This window comes from Hemitrygon akajei, chromosome 6 (assembly GCF_048418815.1).
Source record: "Hemitrygon akajei chromosome 6, sHemAka1.3, whole genome shotgun sequence".
NCBI classification, from domain to species: Eukaryota; Metazoa; Chordata; class Chondrichthyes; order Myliobatiformes; family Dasyatidae; genus Hemitrygon; species Hemitrygon akajei.
In genome coordinates, this window is record NC_133129.1 from 142,444,385 (window position 1) to 142,469,623 (window position 25,239).

The 25,239-nt window shown below is 42.1% G+C and overlaps 1 protein-coding gene across 1 annotated transcript in view; it reads left to right on the top strand.

Annotated features, from left to right (window-relative positions):
* The first annotated feature begins 2,491 nt into the window (after positions 1 to 2,491).
* LOC140729853 (uncharacterized) overlaps positions 2,492 to 25,239 on the top strand; it is a 29,630-nt gene continuing 6,882 nt past the window's right edge. Inside the window, exons 1-7 of the mRNA XM_073050062.1 lie at positions 2,492 to 2,568; positions 6,495 to 6,681; positions 12,289 to 12,413; positions 13,165 to 13,231; positions 15,600 to 15,753; positions 17,932 to 18,077; positions 21,829 to 21,939. Of these exons, the coding sequence (XP_072906163.1) occupies positions 6,529 to 6,681; positions 12,289 to 12,413; positions 13,165 to 13,231; positions 15,600 to 15,753; positions 17,932 to 18,077; positions 21,829 to 21,939 (756 nt within the window). The 5' untranslated portion in view covers positions 2,492 to 2,568; positions 6,495 to 6,528. The remainder of the gene's footprint in view (positions 2,569 to 6,494; positions 6,682 to 12,288; positions 12,414 to 13,164; positions 13,232 to 15,599; positions 15,754 to 17,931; positions 18,078 to 21,828; positions 21,940 to 25,239) is intronic.

Here is a 25,239-nt window from a genome sequence, read left to right on the forward strand (position 1 = left end):
CCGCTCCTGCGCTGATCGCTTCAGCGATGGTCTTCAGGACCTGATCATGCCTCCATCGGTACCGTCCCTCACCAAGCGCCCTTGTGCAGCCGCTGAGGATGTGCTCCAGGGTTCCTCGCTTGGAGCACAGTGGGCATGCTGATGACTCTGCTTTGCCCCATGTGTGCAGGTTTGATAGGATTGGAAGCATATCGTACACTGCCTGGATGAGAAATTGGATGTGGTGTGGCTCGGCTTTCCAAAGCTCAGCCCAGGTCACTTTCCTCTCCACCGCATTCTCCCATCTTCTCCAAGCTCCCTGTTGCTTCATTCCCACCACCTTGCAGGTTCTCGTCTCCTCCACTGCTGCTCTCACCTCCTCCTGAACTAGGTGGTGCCTTTCCTTCCCTCTGATGGTGTCCATTTGGGGAGTTGGAAAGGATCCTAACCCAGCTCGGGCTCGTGTGACTACTCCCACCAGCCTCCTGTGACACAGCCTTGCCTCTGCTTCCTGATCAGCTTCCTCCACCCTCCACTTCCTGCCGGTCTTCACTTGGATCCCTGCTCTAGCCACCTTCAGATCACTTGAGTCCCTGTACTGTACCACTGCTCTGGCTCTTGTAACTTTGAATTCCTCCTCCAGGGATTTGAAGGGCAGTTGCAGTTTGTTGTGGTGTCCATAGAGTACAATGTTGCTCAGGCTCTTTGGCAGCCATAGCCATCTCCTGAGGTGGTTGCTAACCCTCCTCTCTAAGGATTTGACTGTTGAGATCGGAACTGCATAGACGAGGAGGGGCCACAGGATTCTGGGAAGAATGCCGTGCTGATACACCCAGGCTTTGAACTTCCCAGGTAGGCCGGACTTGTCCACTGATTTCAGCCAGCCATCCAACTCGGTGCAGGTTGCCTGAATGGAGGTCATGTCCCTTAAAGAGCTGTCAAACACCTTACCTAAGCTCTCGACTGGCTTTTCTGTGATGGTTGGGATGGTTGTACCTGCGATGCTGAACAGGAACTTGTTTTCCACCTTGCCTTTCCTCAGCCCCATAGATCTTGATCTGGCTGGTTTGAAACACATCCGGGCCCACTCCACCAGATTTTCGAGCCCCTGCAGAATCCACCGGCAGCCTGGGGCTGATTCTGTGGTGACTGTGAGGGCATCCATGAATGCCCTGATGGGTGGTTGTTGTTGAGCGGAATTCACTCTGGGCCCTCTGCACTCTAGCTCAGCAGATTTAGTGAGCATGTTCATGTCTGGGGAGAACAGTGTCACTGAGACAGTGCACCCTGTGATGATGCCAATCTCCACCTTGTGTCAGCCTGATATTATTGCTCCTGAAGAGACCCTCATCATGAAGTTGCTGTAATAATCAGCGATAAGATCTCTGATTCTGCTGGGAACGTGATGTTCTGTCTCCTAATATGCTCAAATAAAATTGCTTATGATTACATAAAAGATCAACGGTACTTAGGTCAAGCTAAAAGATGATTCAGCTAAACTACCGTAGATACCGGATTATAAGCCGCTACTTTTTTCCCACGCTTTGAACAGCTTTGAACACTGCGGCCTTTACTACGGTGCGGCTAATGCATGGTTTTTTTTCATGCCGCCAAAAACATTTTGCCTCGTAACAGTAGACCAATAAAATTGATGAGTAGTTCACAGAGGTCCAATGAAATTGTACGATAAATCAAGCGCACTTTCACAATTAAATTATTGTAAATCAGTCATTTGTACTCACCCTCATCAACATGGAAAACACTCGAAGAAAAGCATTGTGCTGCCTTTATGGCAGTTATTTAGTTTATAATATTTTCGCTTAGTAATTCATTTGTTAGTATTTTCTAGTTAAAGTTAGAAGTGTTTTAAGTATATTTGTTTTCTGTACTACATCCCGGGATGCTATGACGTCACATCCGGTTTCGCCGCGTCTTGTGGGGAAATACCGGTTTGCGATAAACGGAAAGGTGGGGGCGAGCGCATTAGACCCGCGCGATGATGCAGCTTTTAAGCTAAAGGCGATCAATAACTTTTCCTGGTAGGCTGCAGTATATATTTTTTTACCAGTCGTTAGGAGATATTGGAAAGTTGTTCGTGCACTGTTCAGTAAAAAAGTATACGCAACGTAATTTGTGTGTTACCGATACGTATGTATATTTAAAAGTAGCTGTGTTACAGACACTGGTTGAAAAAAAGCATTTGCAATATGTATTTGTTTATGTTACCATATGGATTTAATTAAAAGTTAAAAAATCCTCACGTGTAATATCTTTCTGTGTAAATATCTCATATTACAACGTGGGACACCTGCGGCTTAAAATCCGGTGCGGCTTGTACAAGTACAAAATTGATTTTCTTTCTAAAATTGGAGCCTGCGGCTTTTAATCAGGTGCGCTCTGTAGTACGGAATCTACGGTACTCAATAACAGCAGGCAATATCCTATTAATTTCAGTCTGGCAGACTTAGCAGCAGAGAGGGGGAGCCAGAGCAGTTATAAGCTCATTTCCAGGTAAGAGTTTGCTAATTTCAGTCCAACGGCTTTAGCAGCAGAGTACGAGCCAAAGAGTTTTCGAAGTTCAGTGGCAAGGTAATGTGTTTACTTCTCCTTAAGTCTGATAGACTGGTAAACTAAATTGGTTTATTATTGTTACATGTAATAAATACAGTGAAAAAAATACTTGCATACCATCCATATAGATTAATTGGTTACAGTGGTGCACTGAGGTAGTAAAAAATAAAATTTGCAGTGAGGCAGTTCCACTCTCTCGACTTCAGAAGTCAATTGGGTTGTAAGAAGGCAGAGAGAAATGACAAACATATTTTAAAAAACAGCAGTCCCAGGGTTGTAATTTTCAGATTACTGCCCAAGATCCATGATAGTAAGGTCAGAAATAGAAAGATAGTGCATTTCAATGTGTGCCTAAGGAGCTGGTGCAGAAGGGAAGCTTCCGATTATGGATCACTGGGCTTTCATCCAGGGCAGGTGGGACCTGTAAAAGAGGGGTGAGTTGCATTGTAAATGTGGGGGAACTAATATTCTCATTCAACTGCTCACTTGTGTTATTCAGCAGGATGTAAACTTGAGTGGCAGGGAGGTGGGAAGCGGTTGGTTTGATTAATAGGAAAGTAGAGGTAGTGTGAAGTACCTGAAAGGAAGGACAAGCAGAGACAGGTTCATGACCACCATGGGACAGAGAGGCTAACGTTTGTTTATTTCAGTGCAAGGTGTATTATGGCTTAGAGAGATGAGCTTAGCATCTAGATCACTGCATGGAACTTTGATGTTGTGACCACAACAGAGACATGGTTAAGACATGGTTGTGAAAGGAACAGTTCAGTCTTCCAAGGTTTTGATGTTTTAGATGTGATAAAGAAGGCAAAAGGCATGGAGAAGTTGCATTACTAACCAGAAAGAAAAAGCCACTGCTGCACCCGGTAATGATATACTGGAGAGCTCATGCTCTGGCAGAATGGGGAGAGCTCACAAGTAAAACGAAAATGCAATCACTCTAAGGTTATCAAAATCAGAAAACAGAAGGGTTATGAAGCTGAAATCATGCAGGAGCTTTGAGGAATATGAACAAACCATGAAAGAAAGCAGGCAGGAAATTGGGGGACATAAAATATCCTTGGCAAATAGGATTAAAGAGAATTCCAAGGTTGCTTTTGACATGTTAAAACTGGAGGATAAATAGGGAGAGGGTAGTACCACTCAGGGATGAAGGAGGAAATCAATCTCCAGAGCCAGAGGATATGGATGACATGCTAAATCAATACTTTCTGTCAATATTCACTAAGGGCAATGTTATGTTTTCTAATTTCAAAACAAAAATCTATTTGAAAGGAAAACAAGGGAGCTGGCAGATAACTCATTATAACATCATTCCTGACAAGGGAGGTCACTCTCTACCTGGCAGGTGAGACTTCTGGATGTGAAAACAATCTCAAGTCTGGGGCATCCTCTGTCGCAGTTGTGGGTAGGGCAAGTAACGAGGTTCTACATAGTGAGTTCAGGGAATTAGCTGCTAAGTTAAAGGGCAGCACCTCCAGAGTTGTGATCTGCGGATTGCTACTCATGCCATGTGCTAGTAAGGTCATATCTAGGAAGGTTCTACAGTTTAATACTGGGCTAAGGAGTTGGTATAGGAGATAGGGCTTAAGATTTTTAGATCATTGGGCTCTCGTCCATGGAAGGTGGGACCTGAACAAAAGGGACAGTGTTCACCTGAACTGGAGGGGAGTGGATATCCTAGCAGAAAGGTTTGTTATTGCTTGCATGGTGGGGTTTAAACTAGAGTTGCAGGGGAATGGGAACCATTGTGCCAAAACAGTTAGTGGAGTAGATGTGGTGGCAGATGTGGTCATATCTCAGACAAAGTTAGGAATCAAAAGCTTGAGCATGGTGTGACTAGTGTCCCTGAGCTATGTATATTTCAATTCAAGAAGTACAATAGGAAAGGCAGACGATAGAGCTGAAGATGAGATAGTTGGTTTACCAATAGAGGCAATGAGTATTGAGGAGAGGATGACGATAGGGCAAAGTTGCCATCAACAGGATGGGTTGCAACATAAAAATGGACAAAATCATAAAGGGTGAATACGGGACTGAAGGCGTTACATTAGAATGTGCGCAATATACGGAATAAGGTAGATGAACTTTTAGCACAGTTGCATATTGACAGGCTTGATGTTGTAGGCATCACTGAATCATACCTGTAAGATTATAGCTGAGAGCTTAATGTCCAAGGATGCACATTGTATCGAAAGGACAGGCAGTAAGGCAGAGGGGGCAACATTGCTCTGTTGGTAAAAAAATCTAATCAAATCACTAGAAAATGGGTGACACAAGGTTGGAAGGTGTTGAATCACTGTGGGTAGAGCTAAGGAAGTGCAAGGGCAAGAGATTTGAGCCCTTGTGCATGATACCCTGAAGGATTACTTGCTGGTTGAGTTGGTGGTAAGGAAGGCAAATGCAATGTTAACATTCACTTCAAGAGGACTAGAATACAACTGCAAGGATGTGATGCTGAGGTTTTATGAGGCATTGGTCAGATGCACTTGGAATATTGTGAGCAGATTGGGACCCCTTATCTAAGAAGGTAAGTGCTGTCAATAGAGAATGTCTAGAGAAGGTTCACACCAATTATTCTAGGAAAGAAAGGGTTAATTTATGAGAGCATTTGGTGGCTCTGGGCCTGCAATTGCTGGAGCTTAGAAAAATCAGAGGTGGGGGGAAATCTCATTGAAACCTATCGAATATTGAAAGAGCCAGACAGAGTGCACATCAAGCGAATGTTTCCTATCATGAGTGAGTCCAGAACCAGAGAGCACAACCTCAGAGTAGAGGGACGTCCACTTAGAACAGAGATAAGGAGGAATTTCTTTAGCCAGAGGACAGTGAATCTGTGGAATTCATAGCCACAGGTGCCTGTGGAGGCCAAGTCATTGAGTATATTTAAAGCTGAGGTTGACAGATTCTTGATTAGTCAGGGCATCAAACATTATGGTGTGTAGGCAGGAAAATGAGATTAAGAGGGATAATAATAAATCAGGAATGGTGGAGCAGACTTGATGGATTGAATTGCCTAAATCTGCTCCTCTGAATAAGAGTCTTCTGCTCTTATGGTCAGAAATGTCAATGAGTTTGTTAACATCTATTAATAACGTACACACATGCAGGTGACACAAATGGTGGAGTTGCAGATAGTGAAGAAGCTTGTGACAGTGAAGAACCTTTACAGGTATGGGAAGAAAAATGGCAGGGATCCATGTAAGCTTACATGGATCAGAGTATATGAGCTATGAGGAGGAGTTGGACAAGTTTGGATTGTAGGGTGCTGAGTGGAGATCTTCTAGAAGTTTATAAAATATGGGAGGCATAGAGATAGGATAAATGGTCAGAATTTTTCTTTCGGAGTAGAAAACCCAAATCCAAAGTGTTTGTAAATAACAAGTAGTGGAAATCACAAAGCACCCAATGATGCTTTTAATGGACATCAGGAATGTAAGGCAAGTCCATAAATACTACAACAGAAATGTAATCATCTCAAAGATGTGCTGATGAGTTAATGGCGATAGTAAATTATCCTTTTTATTGGTACTATTCTTGACAAACCAATCAAAAATGCAAGCTGTTGGACACCTGAGAAAGAATAAATTACAGGGTTCAGTGCTTTAAGTCAAGGGTGAATGTCACTGAAGGAGTTGTCCTTCCTAGACAAGCATGGACTTAATGAGCTGAAAGCCCTCTACTGTGTTGCAGTGAGTATGTCATTTTCTCTTGGAGGAAAATGATTCATAAATGGGTAAGACCAAAAATATACAAAGAGATCACAACTCGTCATAACAGGAAGGAGAGAAACAATGATTTTGAATGCAATTTAAGGTCTGTTTTACTGTTCTTCATAACACCCTTAAAACTTGGGTATTTTGACCTCCTGTGGATAAATAACAATAGCTACCTTTAACCATATTGGTGTCAGATAGGATCATTCATTTTGCCATTACTTACAGGAAGTCCTGAAGAAGCCAGAATCTGAGGAAGAGGATGAGCATTTCAATCATTGATTTTGGCTCGTTTGCCTTGGGTAAAGCTGAACCCTCAGACAATGAAATGAAACGATTATCCACAGAGTTCATGAGGGAACTAAATGAAAATGGATTTGTTTACCTCAAAAACACTGGGATAAAAGAAGAGCAAGTATGCATTCATTTTAATACTTCATGTTGTGAGTCATCTGGGTCTGCTAAATAGTAACTATATAAGAGGGCAGTTAATTTTAGTTTACATTTATGTTAACTTCACAAGAGTACTACACTGTATATTTACTCTTCTGAAAGAATTACTCATTTATATGGAAATATATTGGACATATCTTTAAAAGTTTAACAGTTTAAAATGCCATATTTGATCTTCATACATACAGTACAAAGTTTGATAAAATGTCATCAGTTGCTCTCAAATATCAGGTACATTAAATCACATATGTACCCAAGAATGGAATAGAAGGCAAGAACAGGCTGCTGTTAACTCATTAGGGATTTGTCTCCACATGCAACTGATTTGTGAACTCAAGAACTGGAAATTATTTTGAATTGGAGCCTCAGATAGATACTCTTGCCCCAATCCCTTCCATAATATCCTACATTTATGGGGAAAGAGTTGTTCATGCTTGTTCTAGGCATTCTTCTTCTTCTTCAGTTGTCTATCAAAATCCGAAGATGATGTCCGCTCCTTTAACGGCGAGATCTTTGATGACTATACAGTCCTATCCTGGACCCACAAGTTCTATTGCAGGTGGGACATGTATATGTGGTGGTACGTGTATATGTATATGGGCAACCCCGGCTGCATTTCTCCTGGATCTCTTCTGCTGCCTTCTGGTTGTTCTTTCTATCTCCAGAATACGAGCCCCGTCCCGACACAGCTGTCGCCAAGTGTTATGGTCAGCAGCAACATCCTCCAGGTCCTTGGGTCTGATCTTGCACTTCCTTAAAGCATTCTTCATCTGATCCTTGTCGCACTTCTTCAGCCCTCCAGCTGAGCGTCGACCATGATGTAGCTGGCCGTATATCACTCTGCGGGGTTGCCAACATGGGGTCATCCTTATCATGTGCCCCAGCCACTGCAACTGACGCTGGGTGATCATGGCCTCAATACTTCTGCAGTTGGTCTTTACAAGTATTTCAGTGTGAGGCACCCGCTCACGCCAAGTAATTCCCAGGATGCGCTGAAGTCAGCTTATGTGGAAGCGCTCCAAGGACTTGATGTGACGGCTGTAGGTTACCCAAGCTTCACAGCCATAAAGGAGGGTGGTGACACAGACTGCTTGGTATACAGCGACCTTTGTGGAGGGACGAAGGCTCCTATTCTGAAAGACTCTACGCCAAAGTCTCCCAAAGGCAGCTGATGCCTGTTTAATGTGGCTCTGGATGTCGTTGTCAATGCCGCTATCCTCAGAGAGAATGCTCCCCAGATATTTGAAAGATGGCACTACTGACAGCTTTTCATCACCAACAGTGAAGGTAGGTAGGGTGGGTGGGACACTGGTACTCCACTGTCAAACCACTTCTGTCTTGGTGGTATTGATAGTTAGTCCCATCCTGCTGTACGCTCTCACCGCCACAGCAAGGACAGTCTGAAGATCCTCCGGAGTATGGGCCACAAGAGCACAGTCATCTGCATACTGCAGCTCCAAGACCCGTTCTCTGCGGAGTTTGGTGGTTGCGTGGAGCCTCCTGATGTCGAAGAGGTTGCCATCTAATCTGATGTCCACTGCCACACAGCTGCTGTCTTCAATCTCAATGTGGAGAAGCTTGGTAACACACAGGAGGAAAATGTTAAAGAGCACTGGTGCTAGCACACACCTCTGCCTCACCCCTGTGCGTACAAGGAAGGGCTCGGACTCTTGTCTTCATATGGTCACCCGAGCAGTCATCCCATCGTGGAACTGACGGAGGATGTTAACAAATTTATTGGGACAGCCCAACCTGAGGAGGACATCCCATAAGAGCTCTCTTTGCAGTGTTGAATGCTTTGGAGAGGTCGACAAAGGCCATAAACAGGTCTTGATGTTGCTCCCGGCACTTTTCCTGAAGCTGCCGGGCTGTGAAGGTCATGTCGATCGTTCTCCTGTTCTTCCTAAATCCACATTGCGATTCAGGCAGCATTGACTCGGTGATGCTGCTGATGAGCCTCTGAAGCATCACCTTAGCCAGGACCTTTCCAGCAACAGAAAGGAGCGATATGTCCCTACTGTTGCTGCAGATGGCCTTGTCACCCTTGTTCTTATAAATGACAATGATGTTTGCATTTCTCCATTGCTGTGGGATGTTCTCGTCAGTCCAGGCCTTGGTGATGCACTGGTAGAAGGTGCACATACACACGTACCCTCCGTTCTTCAGTAACTCAGCAAGGATATTGTCAGTGTCAGGGGACTTGTTGTTCTTAAGGGAATGGACAGCTGATAAAACCACCTGGAAGGTTGGTGGTAGACTGAGGTCATGGAGAGATAGATAGATAGATAGATAGATAGATACTTTATTCATCCCCATGGGGAAATTCAACTTTTTTTCCAATGTCCCATACACTTGTTGTAGCAAAACTAATTACATACAATACTTAACTCAGTAAAAAATATGATATGCATCTAAATCACTATCTCAAAAAGCATTAATAATAGCTTTTAAAAAGTTCTTAAGTCCTGGCGGTTGAATTGTAAAGCCTAATGGCATTGGGGAGTATTGACCTCTTCATCCTGTCTGAGGAGCATTGCATCGATAGTAACCTGTCGCTGAAACTGCTTCTCTGTCTCTGGATGGTGCTATGTAGAGGATGTTCAGAGTTTTCCATAATTGACCGTAGCCTACTCAGTGCCCTTCGCTCAGCTACCGATGTTAAACTCTCCAGTACTTTGCCCACGACAGAGCCCGCCTTCCTTACCAGCTTATTAAGACATGAGGCGTCCCTCTTCTTAATGCTTCCTCCCCAACACGCCACCACGAAGAAGCGGGCGCTCTCCACAACTGACCTATAGAACATCTTCAGCATCTCACTACAGACATTGAATGACGCCAACCTTCTAAGGAAGTACAGTCGACTCTGTGCCTTCCTGCACAAGGCATCTGTGTTGGCAGTCCAGTCTAGCTTCTCGTCTAACTGTACTCCCAGATACTTGTAGGTCTTAACCTGCTCCACACATTCTCCATTAATGATCACTGGCTCCATATGAGGCCTAGATCTCCTAAAGTCCACCACCATCTCCTTGGTCTTGGTGATATTGAGACGCAGGTAGTTTGAGTTGCACCATATCACAAAGTCCTGTATCAGTTTCCTATACTCCTCCGCCTGTCCATTCCTGACACACCCCACTATGGCCGTGTCATCAGCGAACTTCTGCACATGGCAGGACTCCGAGTTATATTGGAAGTCCGATGTGTACAGGGTGAACAGGACCGGAGAGAGCACGGTCCCCTGCGGCGCTCCTGTGCTGCTGACCACCGTGTCAGACCTACAGTCTCCCAACCGCACATACTGAGGTCTATCTGTCAAGTAGTCCACTATCCAATCCACCATGTGAGAGTCTACTCCCATCTCCGTTAGTTTGTGCCTTAAGATCTTGGGCTCGATGGTGTTAAAGGCACTAGAGAAGTCCAGGAATGTAATCCTCACAGCACCACTGACCCCATCTAGGTGAGAGAGGGATTTGTGCAGCAAATACATGATAGCATCCTCCACTCCCACCTTCTCCTTATACGCAAACTGAAGAGGATCCCGGGCATGCCTGGTTTGTGGCCTCAGATTCTGTATTATCAGCCGCTCCATGGTCTTCATCACGTGCGACGTCAAGGCAACAGGTCTGAAGTCATTCAACTCCTTTGGTTGTGGTTTCTTCGGTACCGGGACAATACAGGATGTTTTCCACTGTCAGAGTAGGCTCATGTTGAAGATAGGAGGAAGTTCAGGCAGTTCGCCCAGGACGGTGGGGTCTGTGTCAGAATCCTGATTAAGCAGGGTGTTAAAATACTCAGCCCACCTCAGCAGAATGGTATTCTGATCCTTCAGAAGTGTTAGACCATCTGCTGTTTTCAGGGGAGTAACGCATTGATTTATTGGGCCATAGATGGTTTTGACAGCATTATAAAAATTATGCTTGTCATTATTATTGGCAAAGGACTGGATTTCGTGTGCCTTTTCAGTGCACCACTCATTTTATATGGCCAGTATTGCCTTGATGCTAGTGGATGAAGGGTTATCTAAAGTTGCCCGGTGTGCTTTGTGCTTGTCCTTAAGCAAGTTGTGGATGGTATCTAAGTAATTGTCAAACCAGTCTTGGTGGTTCCTGCTGTTATGGCCAAAGGATTGGGCTGCTGCCTCATAGAGCGCAGAGTTGATACAGGTCCACTGTTGTTCCATGGTATTTTCTGAACTCGGACAAGGTTCCAGCTCCCATAGTTTCTCAGCTAGGATGCGTCGAAACTCACTTCTTGCTTCTGTGTTTCTCAGGCGGTTGCAATTTAGCCACTTTTTATTGGGTTTTTGCAGCTGCGGTGGGGGGCGGGGGGCGGGGGGCGCACTTTCATATGGAGCTTGGCCACAATCATACGGTGGCCTTACTACTAGGCATCACTACAGGAGCAACACCATAGTGACCTTCCTGATGTATCAGAAAATTGAAGATTGAATTGTGTGGCAAATATCACCAGAATTAACATGAAAGAAATTATCAACATAAAGCTGTTTCGAGTGGGTGACTTAAACAGCAACATCCTGGCCTCAAATTTATATCCAGTCTGCAGATGAGCCTTCATTAGATAAAATTACTCTGTTGCATCTTTCTTATGAAGGAGATGTTGCAAAAGCCAATGTTTAACTCCTCTGAGCTCAATGCAGATGGATTATGGAGTGAAGTTACTCAAACATTTGCAAGAAGGCAGCTTTAAAACTCTGTGTTTCCTTCACGTCATTAAGTCAGTCTTGTTGGTTACCTGACCAATTTCATGCTAATTTGTGGGGATACATCCCAAGCACAACATTAAAAATCAAGCCTATTAATGGCGTAGCTTCTCTGCTCATAAATTTCTTTCAATAATTTCATGAAATTACAATTTCACCAGAAAAAAGAATGACCAACTAAGAAGGTCACAATTTGATGGGGGGGGGGGGGATCTGTAAGAATAGAAAAGAGAAACTATGGTGGATGAAATAGCTGAGAAGCTCAGAAGAATCATTATGCTGAAAGCAAAATGTCATAGAACATAAAATGCAAGGTTGGGACACAGTACATTAGCCATTAACTTGTTCATATAAAAGAATAATATTTATATATATTTCACCTAGTTAGTCATACAGCATATATAATTCCAAACTCGCTGGAATTTAGAAAATTAAGGGGGGGGGGATCTTATTGAAACGTATAAAATTCTAAAAGGATTGGACAGGCTAGATGCAGGAAGATTGTTTCCGATGTTGGGGGAGTCCAGAATGAGGGTCACAGTTTAAGGATAAAGGGGAAGCCTTTTAGGACTGAGATGAGGAAAAACTTCTTCACACAGAGAGTGGTAAATCTGTGGAATTCTCTGCCACAGGAAACATTTGAGGCTAGTTCATTGGCAATATTTAAGAGGGAGTTAGATATGGTCCTTGTGACTAAAGGGATCGGGGGTATGGAGAGAAAGCAGGTACAGGGTTCTGAGTTGGATGATCAGCCATGATCATACTGAATGGCGGTGCAGGCTCGAAGGGCCGAAGGGCCTATTCCTGCACCTATTTTCTATGTTTCTATGTTTGTAAACAATTTTTCCTCAGGTGTTTAGAACAATGGACATCTGCAGAAAGTTCTTTCTACTTCCTAAGGAGATTAAGCAAAAATATGCCCATTCAAAAGACACTGAAGTGCCACACCATGGCTGGTATGATTTTGAGACTGAGAGGTAAGCTTTCCCTGAACTCCTTCTCCAGATTTTCATAACATGTGGCTGAAGTCATAAATTAATACTTTCAACCCATTCCAGGCCACTTTCATTTATGTTTGAAACATAGAAGCACAACAAAATTAGAGCACAGGTCAGTCAGCCCTTTGAGCCTGCTTTTTCCATTCAGCATGATCATCCATCTTAGTACCAAATTCCTGTTCACATCCCAACCTGCTTCGTGACATATGAGCCAAGTTCAAATACTTACCAACTTGCATCTACATTCCTCTGTGGTAGAGAAATTTCATAACATATACCCTCTTGTGTGGGTTCTGATTCTGGACACCTTAATAAAGGTAACCGTACTCTTTACATTGTTTACTGAAACATTTTGAGTTAAACTTTCTTTCTTCTAACCTCCAGTGAATATAAGCTCAATGGACTCAATCTTTTCACATGGGATAGTCACAGGTTAATCCAGTCCCAGGTATTTCCCACTAGACCTTTCCTGCCACCTGGGAAAAAAGCCCTCATCTAAAAAGTCCTCATCTTTGTTACTTAGTTACATGTTTATATGTTTATTTCCCTTTACTCTTGACAACCAAAGAATATCCATGCAGTACTTTTACATCAGTAGATTCAACTGTGAGAGTTTTAATAATGATAATGTTTTGTCAGTTACAGAAAAACTGGGATTAATGGGAGAGATGAACTGTGTAACAATTCTGAATGGTTGTTTAAATAAATATAAATATTCTTCTCTTCACAGTTTAAATTCAGAAAATCTCAATGACCTGAAAGAAGCCTTTAATTTATCAGCTTTGACTTCAGATGATGTAAGACCTCATATTCAGGTTGAGTTTGCTTCGGCATCCATTTCGTTGTCTACAGGCCAGGAATGAGGCAGTTCTTGTTGTGTCACCAGAGAAAATCTTACTCTCCAAAATATGCAAACACTTTGGTTGCAGGAAATCTCTCATTTATGCCTAAAGTTCAAGTCCTCCACTGGAAAAGCAAAAATAATGCAAAGTCAAGAGACTAGAAATAAAATACAGAAATAACAAATATATTCAACCTGCTAAACAGCGTCAGAAATGAACTGTTAACCCATCTGATCTATTAATTCATTCCCATTCTCACCTTCTAGCCTACATATAATCTATTCATGTAAACCTTTTCTCAGAATCATGGTCAGTGGCTAAGCATTGGTTCTTAACCCTTACATGAAAAAAATGTTCTTCATAGTGACTGCCAATCATTAGTCTGACTTTCCCCAACAGTTACTGATGCCCTACAGCTGTGAAAACTCCAGTTAGGATAAGCAATCAAAACCATTAAAACATTTGTAAGGATGAATCATCTGGAAGCATTTTAGAAAACTTTTCTACTTAATATAATGTTAAAAACACATTTGAATAGACATTATGAAAGTAAAGGCTGAAGTATTAAAGATATGCATTTAATATTTTCAGAAATAGTTTACTTTGGAATATTTAGAGAATGAAACCATCCACATCTAGAAAATATTTCTTCTAAGGTCAGTTAATTTCCAAGCAATAATTATGCACTAGTACACCATTACTAATACACTTCAACTTCATGTAAAGAATTGCAAAACAATCGGGTGACTCTTAATTGGGCTGGTTCAAAATACATTTCAGATCATGATTTCAGGATAATTCCAGTGGAGAAGGCTGCAAGCAATGCATCTTGAGGTCATCGTCCACAAAATGCTGGAGGAGCTCAGCAGGTCAGGCAGCAAATATAAAGGGGATTAAAACCTCAACGTTTCATTCTAAGACCCTTCATTAGGACTGGAAAGAGAGGAGTTAGAAACTAAAGTAAGAAATTTCTTCCCAAGTTCTGCTGAAAAAATAATTTAACATGTGCTTTACTTTGCATTAACTTCTGAAGTTCAGATCACATCAAATCAAATTTAATTATCAATCATGCCAGACATAGAAAAAACAGATCTATAGTCCAAGACCCTGAACAACCATGTCTGGCTATCAATGGTACAGTCTCCTGGCACTGTGCAGATGCTGCAATCCAGCCTGTCATTCAACCACTTGAACATTGGAGGGCAGCACCAACAGGAGACACCCTTCGACATTTCGACCAGCTCTGCCACCAACACCAGTCCAGCTACTCTGATCAATGAGCAAATCACTGATGGAGGAGATCTGCAATACCCAAAGTTCGTGGAGTAGAACTGTCTTTGGATCGTAAAGAACAAATTTTACAAAGAAAAGAAGCACCTTTGGTTCACACACCTTCATAAGTGGAAGTAAAGCTGCTATTTTAATTCTCCATCCAACTCCCGCTCATTTAGTCCTAGCAGCTGAGGATCAAATTAGAGTCATTAGAAACAGGCCCTTCGTCCCTCCTTGTTCATGACAATCACAATGTCCAACCAGCTTGTCCCATTTGCCGACATTTGGACTGTGGTCCTCTAATACCCTTTTATTTAACTGGATGGCTTTTAAATACTGGCAAAGAGCTCACCTCATCCACTATTTCTGGCAGCTCATTCCAAATACACAACACATTTTGTGTGAAGAAGATGCCCTCATGTTCCTTTTAAATCTCTTGCCTCTGATCTGACATGCTGAGTTCTTCCAGCATTTTGTGAGTGTTAAGCTTAGACCCTCTTGTTTTTAGCACACTTTGTCTGGGAAAAAGATTGTAATTTCCCTGTCCCTTAGTCGTTCATGATCTTGGATGCCTCTATCAGGTTACCCTACTGCTTCCTACCACTAAATGAATCCAATTCCCTAATCCAATTTAAGCCATGCTATTTCTCTGCAAAACATCTATGGCCTTCGCACATTCGTACTTGTACTGAGAATAGAAATAACTGAAAGAAATGAAGAAAGCAACTCCTTCTTTGGATTAAAGGAGATAAATACTTAGACCATAAAACTGAAAGAAAACAAAGAATAACTTGTTACCTTTATGTCCCCAACAAGCTTCATCCAAGGATATTCATCCTAAATATGCAGCACATTTTACCACTCCATACATAAGTACAAACTCAGTTATGGTAATCAGAATGCCAACTACTTAGAATATGATAGAAACAAAATTTCATCATAATCTTTAGATATAGTCTTTGTAAAGTTTATTGAACAATGGTGCCGTTAATAAATTGTTAAATTAAATGTTGTAAACTACTTGAAATCATGTTGTTTTCATACATATTAGAGATGGCCTATCAAAGAGGTCCCTGAGTTTTCAAATTGTTTGGGGTCATTCTTCAGAACTTCTGAGGAACTATCCATCCGAATTTTGAAAGTTCTGTCACTGAGCCTGGATATGGAGGCTGATTTCTTTGTCAGCAGGCACCAACAGATGGGCAGTAAGTACCCGTTTCAATGAAATGAAATCTGATGAGTTCCTGCACTCGCCACCACTCCCACATTCACTGAGTCTATGGACTACTTACTCAAGAAACCCATGGGTCTCCAGTGTTTAGAAATCAATGCAATTTGAGGAATTGTCAGCTTCAGAAGATATGGAAAAGGGTAGTACTCTGAAAAGAGATATAAATCATAAAATGAAAATGTGATTTGGTAGCCGGTCAATTAATTCATTCATTAGAATGCCATGCAGAATAGCCCCTTCTGGCCCTTTGAACCATGCTGCCCAGCAAACCCCGATTTAAGCCCAGCCTAATCACAGGACAATTTACAATATCCAATTAACCTATTAACCGGTACATCTTTGGACTGTGGGAAGAAACTGGAGAACTCAACAAGAACCTATGCATTCCATAGATAAGACATACAGACACCTTAGAGACGATATTCGAATTGTACTCTGAACTCCGACATCCCAAGCTGTAACAGCTTCATGCTAACCATTATGCTGCCATGGTATAACAATAAATTGTTTCCTTACATCAGTGATCAACCAGGAACTAAACAGTTGAAAATTGTTCTGGATGCAGCATAAGATCTAGGAACAGAATTAGGCCATTTGGCCCATCAAGTCTGCTCTACCATTTCATTTTGGTTGATCCATTTTGCCTTTCAGCACCGACTTCCTGCCTTCTTCCCACATCCATTCGTACCCTGACTAATCCAGAATCTGTGGCAACAAGATAGATAGATAGATAGATAGATAGATAGATACTTTATTCATCCCCATGGGGAAATTCAACTTTTTTTCCAATGTCCCATACACTTGTTGTAGCAAAACTAATTACATACAATACTTAACTCAGTAAAAAATATGATATGCATCTAAATCACTATCTCAAAAAGCATTAATAATAGCTTTTAAAAAGTTCTTAAGTCCTGGCGGTTGAATTGTAAAGCCTAATGGCATTGGGGAGTATTGACCTCTTCATCCTGTCTGAGGAGCATTGCATCGATAGTAACCTGTCGCTGAAACTGCTTCTCTGTCTCTGGATGGTGCTATGTAGAGGATGTTCAGAGTTATCCATAATTGACCGTAGCCTACTCAGCGCCCTTCGCTCAGCTACCGATGTTAAACTCTCCAGTACTTTGCCCACGACAGAGCCCGCCTTCCTTACCAGCTTATTAAGACGTGAGGCGTCCCTCTTCTTAATGCTTCCTCCCCAACACGCCACCACAAAGAAGAGGGCGCTCTCCACAACTGACCTATAGAACATCTTCAGCATCTCACTACAGACATTGAATGACGCCAACCTTCTTAGGAAGTACAGTCGACTCTGTGCCTTCCTGCACAAGGCATCTGTGTTGGCAGTCCAGTCTAGCTTCTCGTCTAACTGTACTCCCAGATACTTGTAGGTCTTAACCTGCTCCACACATTCTCCATTAATGATCACTGGCTCCATATGAGGCCTAGATCTACAGATTTACTTAAGATATCTTTGGTTTTGACTTAAGAAAGATTCTTAAGCTTAAGAAATCTTTGCTTAAGAAATTTCTCTCTTTGGCTTAAGAAATCACTCCTCATCTCCATTCTAAAAAGCCACTCCTCTATTCTGACGCTATGTCCTGTGGTCTTAGATTCACCCACCAAAGGAAACAGCCTCTCCACATCCACTTTATTGAGTCCTTTCAACATCTGATAATTTTCAATGAGGTCACCGTTCATTTTTCTGAATCCCAGCGAGTAGCCCAGAGACATCAAATGCTCCTCATAGGACAAGCCTTTCAATCCCAGAATCATTTCTGTGAGCCTCCTATGAACCCTCACTGATGTCAACACATCCTTTCTTAGAGAAACAGCCCAAAACTGCTCACAGTACCTCAAATGCGGCCTCGCCTGTGCATTATGGGGCCTCAACATTATATCCTTCCTTTTATATTCAAGTCATCTCAAAATGAATGCATTTGCCTTCCTCACCACTGATTCACCCTGTAAGTTAACCTTTAGGGAATCCCGCCAAGGAAGAAGTCCCTTTTCACCTCAGTTTGTAGAATTTTCTCTCCATTTAGAAAATAGTCTATGCCAATAGAGATCTCTACATTAATAGAGATGGCTTTCCTTTGAAAAATAATTCTGCATAAAAAAATTATAATGTCTGTTATGTTATTTCTTAAAGATAAAGCAAATCCAACAACCTTGAGAGCTTTACACTACCCACCAATACAGAAATACTGTCTGAAGGAAAATCAGACACGGTGTGGAGAACATTCTGATTATGGAACATTCACTCTACTTTTCCAAGATAAAAATGGAGGATTGGAGGTAATTGTAAATCTTCATTCAGTTTCCATTATTATTCTATTTACAACAAATTACTAAATTAAACACGGCATCTCCTAAAGCATTCCCTATTGTGCATATATATTCATAACCTTCAAGTGTTGATGCAGCACACTTTCAAGAAGACAACAGCTGAAGGGCTGGAAAGTAGATCAGAATCATCAATTTTTTTCTAGCCTGCAGTTCAGTGCCCAACAAGAGAACTGTTCTCTTGGATGAGATAAGTCTTTCTCTCATCCACACATAACCAATGAAGAGATAGGTGGCTAAGTTGCTCTAGAGCATGCAGAAACATAGAAAATAGGTGCAGGAGTAGGCCATTCAGCCCTTCAAGCCTGCACCGCCATTCAGTATGATCATGGCTGATCATCCAACTCAGAACTCTCTACCTGTTTTCTCTACATACCCCCGATCCCTTTAGCCACAAGGGCCATATCTAACTCCCTCTTAAATATAGCCAATGAACTGGCCTCAACTGTTTCCTGTGGCAGAGAATTCCACAGATTCACCACTCTCTGTGTGAAGAAGTTTCTCCTCATCTCGGTCCTAAAAGGCTTCCCCTTTATCCTTAAACTGTGAACCCTCATTCTGGACTTCCCCAACATCGAAAACAATCTTCCTGCATCTAGCCTGTCTAATCCCTTTAGAATTTTATACGTTTCAATAAGATCCCCCCCTCAATCTTCAAAATTCCAGTGAGTATAAGCCTAGTCAATCCAGTCTTTTTTCATATGAAAGTCCTGCCATCCCAGGAATCAATCTGGTGAACCTTCTTTGTACTCCCTCTATGGCAAGAATGTCTTTCCTCAGATTAGGGGACCAAAACTGCACTCAATACTCCAGGTGTGGTCTCACCAAGGCCTTGTACAACTGCAGTAGAACGTCCCTGCTCCTGTAAACGAATCCTCTTGCTATGAATGCTAACATACCATTTGCCTTTTTCACCACCTGCTGTACCTGCATGCCCAGTTTCAATAACTGGTGTACAACGACACCCAGGTCTCGTTGCACCTCCCCTTTTCCTAATCAGCCACCATTCAGATAATAATCTGTTTTCCTGTTCTTGCCACCAAAGTGGATAACCTCACATTTATCCACAGTAAATTGCATCTGCCATGAATTTGCCCACTCACCTAACCTATCCAAGTCACCCTGCATCCTTTTAGCATCCTCCCCACAGCTAACACTGCCGCCCAGCTTTGTGTCATCCACAAACTTGGAGATGCTGCATTTAATTCCCTCGTCTAAATCATTAATATACTGGGGTCCCAGCACTGAGCCTTGCTGTACCCCACTAGTCACCGCCTGCCATTCTGAAAAGGTCCCGTTTATTCCCATTCTTTGCTTCCTGTCTGCCAACCAATTCTCTATCCACATCAGTACCATACCCCCAATAACATGTGCTTTAAGTTTGCACACTAATCTCCTGTGTGGGACCTTGCCAAAATCCTTTTGAAAATCCAAATATACCACATCCACTGGTTCTCCCCTACCCACTCTACTAATTACATCTTCAAAAAATTCTATAAGATTCGTCAGACATGATTTTCCTTTCACAAATCCATGCTGACTTTGTCCGATGATTTCACCGCTTTCCAAATGTGCTGTTGTCACATCTTTGATAACCGACTCTAGCATTTTCCCCACCACCGATGTCAGGCTAACCGGTCTATAATTCCCCGGTTTCTCTCTCCCTCCTTTTTTGAAAAGTGGGGTTACATTAGCCACCCTCCAGTCCTCAGGAACTAATCCAGAATCTGAGGAGTTTTGAAAAGTTATCGCTAATGCATCCACTATTTCTTGGGCTACTTCCTTAAGCACTCTGGGATGCAGACCATCTGACCCTGGGGATTTATCTGCCTTTAACCCCTTCAATTTACCTAACACCACTTCCCTACTAACATGTATTTCCCTCAGTTCCTCAATCTCACTAGACCCTTGGTCCCCTACTATTTCCGGAAGATTATTTATGTCCTCCTTAGTAAAGACAGAACCAAAGTAGTTATTCAATTGGTCTGCCATGTCCTTGTTCTCCATGATCAATTCACCTGTTTCTGACTGTAAGGGACCTACATTTGTCTTGACCAATATTTTTCTTTTCACGTATCTATAAAAGCTTTTACAGTCAGTTTTATGTTCTCTGCTAGTTTTCTCTCATAATCTTTTTTCCCTTTCCTAATTAAGTCCTTTGTCCTCCTCTGCTGGTCTCTGAATTTCTCCTGGTCCTCAGGTGTGCCACTTTTTCTGGCTAATTTGGATGTTTCTTCTTTGGACTTGATACTATCCCTAATTTCCCTTGTCAGCCACGGGTGCACTACCTTCCCTGGTTTACTCTTTTGCCAAACTGGGATGAACAATTGTTGTAGTTCATCCATGCGATCTTTAAGTGCTTGCCATTGCATATCCACCGTCAACCCTTTAAGTATCATTTGCCAGTCTATCTTAGCTAATTCATGTCTCATACCTTCAAAGTTACCCTTCTTTAAGTTCAGAACCTTTGTTTCTGAATTAAAAGGAGGGTAACTTTGAAGGTATGAGGTGAATTAGCTAAGATAAACAAGTGTTGATGGTGAGTCAACAAGTGTTTCAAGATCAAGGACCAAGAAGTAAAGTCACTCACTTCACAATATCTCAGCATTCAGCAAAGCAAACATACAGTGGAATGTGTTGTTTGTGTTAACAAGGATGTGCTGGGGGTAGCCCGCAAGTCTCGCCACACCTTCTTGTACCAACATTCTATGCCCACAATGCTCGAGAGAACAACACAGAACACAACAAACTCCAAAACAATGGTGAGTCAAATCCCTCCCACCCGGAGACACGGAGAGTCTGCCTACCCCAGGGCAAGCCACGCTTTGGCCATCAGACTTCAACTTCCAGACTTCTGATTGACCCTTGGGCTTCATCCTTGGGTATCAAGCCCTGGACTAGTCAATGATGGAACCACGAACTTTTGGCTTGAACATTGGGAGTGCCGACAAACCAGTCCTCCTGCTTGCACAGACATCTATTCCCAGGACCCAACTACCTGGTACAGCCCAACATCCACGGATCTCCATTGGCACCTGCCCGCATCACTGACCTTTGAGCATGGTGCAGAGGCTTAAACTGTGCATGTCCTTCTTCACAAACCCACATCACAGCCTTTCAAACATGGAACATGTAGTGTGGAGCAGAGGGCTCAACTCAGTCCAGTCCTCAAACTGATCCATATCCCTTCCCATAAACACTAACCTGATGCTACTCTCCCCCCAATGATTCAGGCCAAGACCCTTCATCAGGACTAGAAAGGAAGGGAGGAGAAGCCGGAGTAAAATGGGAAGAAGTAGAAGCTGGCAGGAGATAGGTGAAACCAGTTGAGGGGGAAGGTGGGTGAAGATACATAAAAGATTATTGGAATAGTTATTTCCTGCATTGATTATGTCAGTGCCCTATCCTTTTTGATGTGTTAGTTAATATCCCTACTTTGCAACGTATTTCATTTTCCTCTCCAAATACTGGATCTGTTCATATATATTTTGACGAAAACCTGGTCACTCTGAGGCATAAGTAAACAGGAAAATTTAATCCAAAAATTCCAGAAATGATCAGATAAGGCAGCATGTGTGGAGAGAAAAACAAAAATTTTTAATTTTAATTTTTAATTTTATAAATTTTTATTTGTCAACAGAAACAGAAAAGATAAAAGTGATTACTGCTGCCATTTAACTACCTTTAAACATTTGTGTTCCAGGTAAAGTCCAGGTCTGGCCAATACATCACTGCTCCCTACATTCCAAATACAGTTCTTTTCAATGTAGCCAACATGCTGCAGAGGTGGACATCTGACAGGTGGATTTCCACAGTAAGTTACACAACCATCCTTTGATTGCAGTTATTAGGGAATTGATATTATTGTAGCAAGTTTTTATGAATTCATTTCATTGATTGACTGTTGAAACATTTTCTCTTCACTGAGAAATGCATTGAAATGTCTCTGTATGGGCTGGCTGAAATTTAGTCACTCCTTTACAGACAGAGAAAAGCTTTTCCCTTAGATGAACTGGTCATGTCTTTGGAAATTTGTTTTTAATTTCAACTCAAGTTTTCCACTTGGATGCAACTGCCTGCTAAAACAAATGGAAGTATATGATCAGAAGAGAAGATAATTTCTGGGCTGAAGCTTTCTTCAGCTGAAAACCAAGCATGGAGAACAATGGCAACACACACAAAACTCTGGAGGAACTCAACAGGCCAGGCAGCATCTAGGAAAAGAGTACAGTCAACATTTCAGGCTGAAACCCTTCAGCAGGACTGGAGAAAAAAAGCTGAGGAATAGATTTAAAAGGTGGGAGGAGGGGAGAGAAAAATGCAAGAATATAAGTGAAACATGGAAGGGGAAGGATGAACTAAAAAGCTGGGAAGTTGATTGGTGAAAGAGACAGAAGGCCATGGAAGAAAGAAAAGGAGGGAGGAGCACCTGTGTGAGTTGATAGGCAGGCAAGAGGAGGTAAGGTAAGAGAGGGGAAAGGGGATGGGGAATGGTGAAGGAGGGGGCTGCGGGGCATTACTGGAAGTTAGAGAAATTGAAGTTCATGCCATCAGGTTGGAGCTACCGAATTTGAATATAAGGTTTTATCCCTCCAGCCCAAGTGTAACCTCATCACACAGTGGAGGAGGCCATGGATGGACATATCGGAATGGGAATGGGAAATGGAAAAGGAGCAGTTGAGGGCAGCGTTGGTGGTGGATGAAGCGAAGCCCTTTCTTTGAAAAACAAGGACATCGCCTTCTTTCTAGAATGAAAACCTTCATCCTGAGAGCAGATACGGCAGAGACAGAGGAATTAAGAGAAGGGGATGGCATTTTTGACAAAAAACAGGGTGGGATGAGTTATAGACAAGGTAGTTGAGAGAGTCCGTGGGCTTAAAATAGACATCAGTGGATAAGCTGTCTCCGGAAATAGAGATAGTGAGATCGAGAAAGAGGAGGGAGGTGTTGGAAATGGACCAGGTAAACTTAAGGGCACAGTGGAAGTTGGAGGCAAAGTGGACGAAGTCAATGAGTTCAACATGGGTGCAGGAAGCAGCACCAATGCAGTCATTGATGTAGCATAGGAAAAGTGCTGGACAGTCACCAATGTAGGTTTGGAACATAGACTGTTCCACGTAGCTGACAGACAGGCAGGCATAGCTGGGCCCCACGCACATGCCCATGCTACACCTTTTGTTTGAAGGAAGTGGGAGGAGCCAAAGGAGAAATTATTTAGAGTGAGGACAAGTTCCCCTAGGGGACGGAGAGCAGTGGTGGAGGGGAACTGAGAACAACGGTCAGCCTTATTTACAAAATAGATAGCAGAATCAGAACAGTGGATTGATTATGATAGGAGCCGATTACCCTGTTAAAGATAACCAGTCCATTTCTTCGAGAACCACCAGAGTTGAAATAATCTGGTTCAAGTTGTGACAGCAAAAGCCTTAAATCCCCGTGTGTAACAATGTCCGAGCAGTTTCTGTTTTTTGTGAGTATGTGGTTCACTGTACTAAAGCCTCTTTCAACAAGGTAGGAGGATGGAAATGCAATGAAGACCAGTCTGGCTCTTCTCCAAAGACCAGAAAAATTCATATAAGTGTAGCCACATACAACAAAAGCTGACATTTTTGAAAAGAATTTTTGCTTTTTCATCATTCTGAATTTTCTGTAATTTCTTCTTGCAACCTCTCTTCCTGTTCTTCTGCTTTGCAAAGAAATGGGTTAATTACCCAGTCCAGAAATTCCAGATCATTCAAATCCTTGAATCAATTCTGAAAATCCTTCTTCAGTGACTGCAGGTGTAAGCAGTACTCTTGCAAATCACTGTCTGTGAAAGAGAGTGCCATACTTTCCGTGCAGGGAAACTAAGAACATTCTTCTCCCATTGTTTTGCTTATATATTTCCAATTTTCTGATAAAAGCGGACATTGCATTTTTTGTCCAGATTAAGCTGAAATTCTCACCCTGCAGTTTCATATTCAGAATGTTCATTTTGTCACACAGATCAGCTAGGTATGCCACATCTCCTTGTAGAAGTTCCATTTGTTTCCAAGCTCTTGCTGACTTTGAGCAAAAATTCAACCACAGTATCATGAAGATCAAAGAGACGTTTTAAGCAGCAGCCTTTTGAGAGCCAACGCACTTCAGTGTGAAGGAGCAAGTGTTCAAACTCTTCATCATTATCTTGGCATAACTGGCAAAATATTCTGCTATTTAATGGATCACCTTTAATTTTCTTGATAGCAGATAATATAAGAGTCATACTTGAAAAATGTTGCTGGCTGAGGTTTTTCATTGTGAGATGTTGACAATGAATTACACAATGGATTGCAAACAGACTTGAAATTTCATTTTTCAGAAATGTCACTAAACCAGCATGGTGACCTGTCATATATTGTATGGTGCTCCATCTGTTGCACAAGAAATCATTTTCCTTATCAGAATACCTTCATCCTCAACATACATTTTGAGCTTGTCGTAGATTGATTCTTTGTTGAGATTTGTTTTTAGCTTTCTATACAAGAGAGTCTCTTCATAAACTTTTTCATTTTTCATAAACCAGACATATGCCATTAGCAAAGCCTTGTAGTCTCGCACAGCTGACTCATAAAGTTGTATCCCAGATTCTATTTTTTTAGCTCTGCATAGTTTGTACTCAATGTCTTCACTTATTTCTTCAATACGATGAGCTACAGAGTTATTACTCAGAGGAATTGATTTTAAATTACTGGTATCCATTTTGAGAATGGTGGTGAACACATCTGATATAGCAGGCATTATTTATCTTTCACCAGTTGTATGAGGTTTTCAACTCTTTGCTATCATTGTGGAAATGTAATAAGAAGCAATGAGATCACTATCAGCTTTCTTGTCAAATGACTTGAGTGTGCAATGCTTTTCAAATGCTTCTTTCGTCTTCTGGAACTGAGTATTACCATAAGTAGCCTTTTCAGGCTGTCTTTTATGGAAGTGTTCCTGCAGTCTTGGTGGTTTCGTGGCTTCATTAGACAGTACCATATTACAAATAAGACACATGGGGTGTCACTGATCTGACGGGAATGGAATAAAACCATACTCCAGGTATGTAACATTGTACTGACGCACTTTCTGTAGTTTCTGTTTCTTAGCAGAA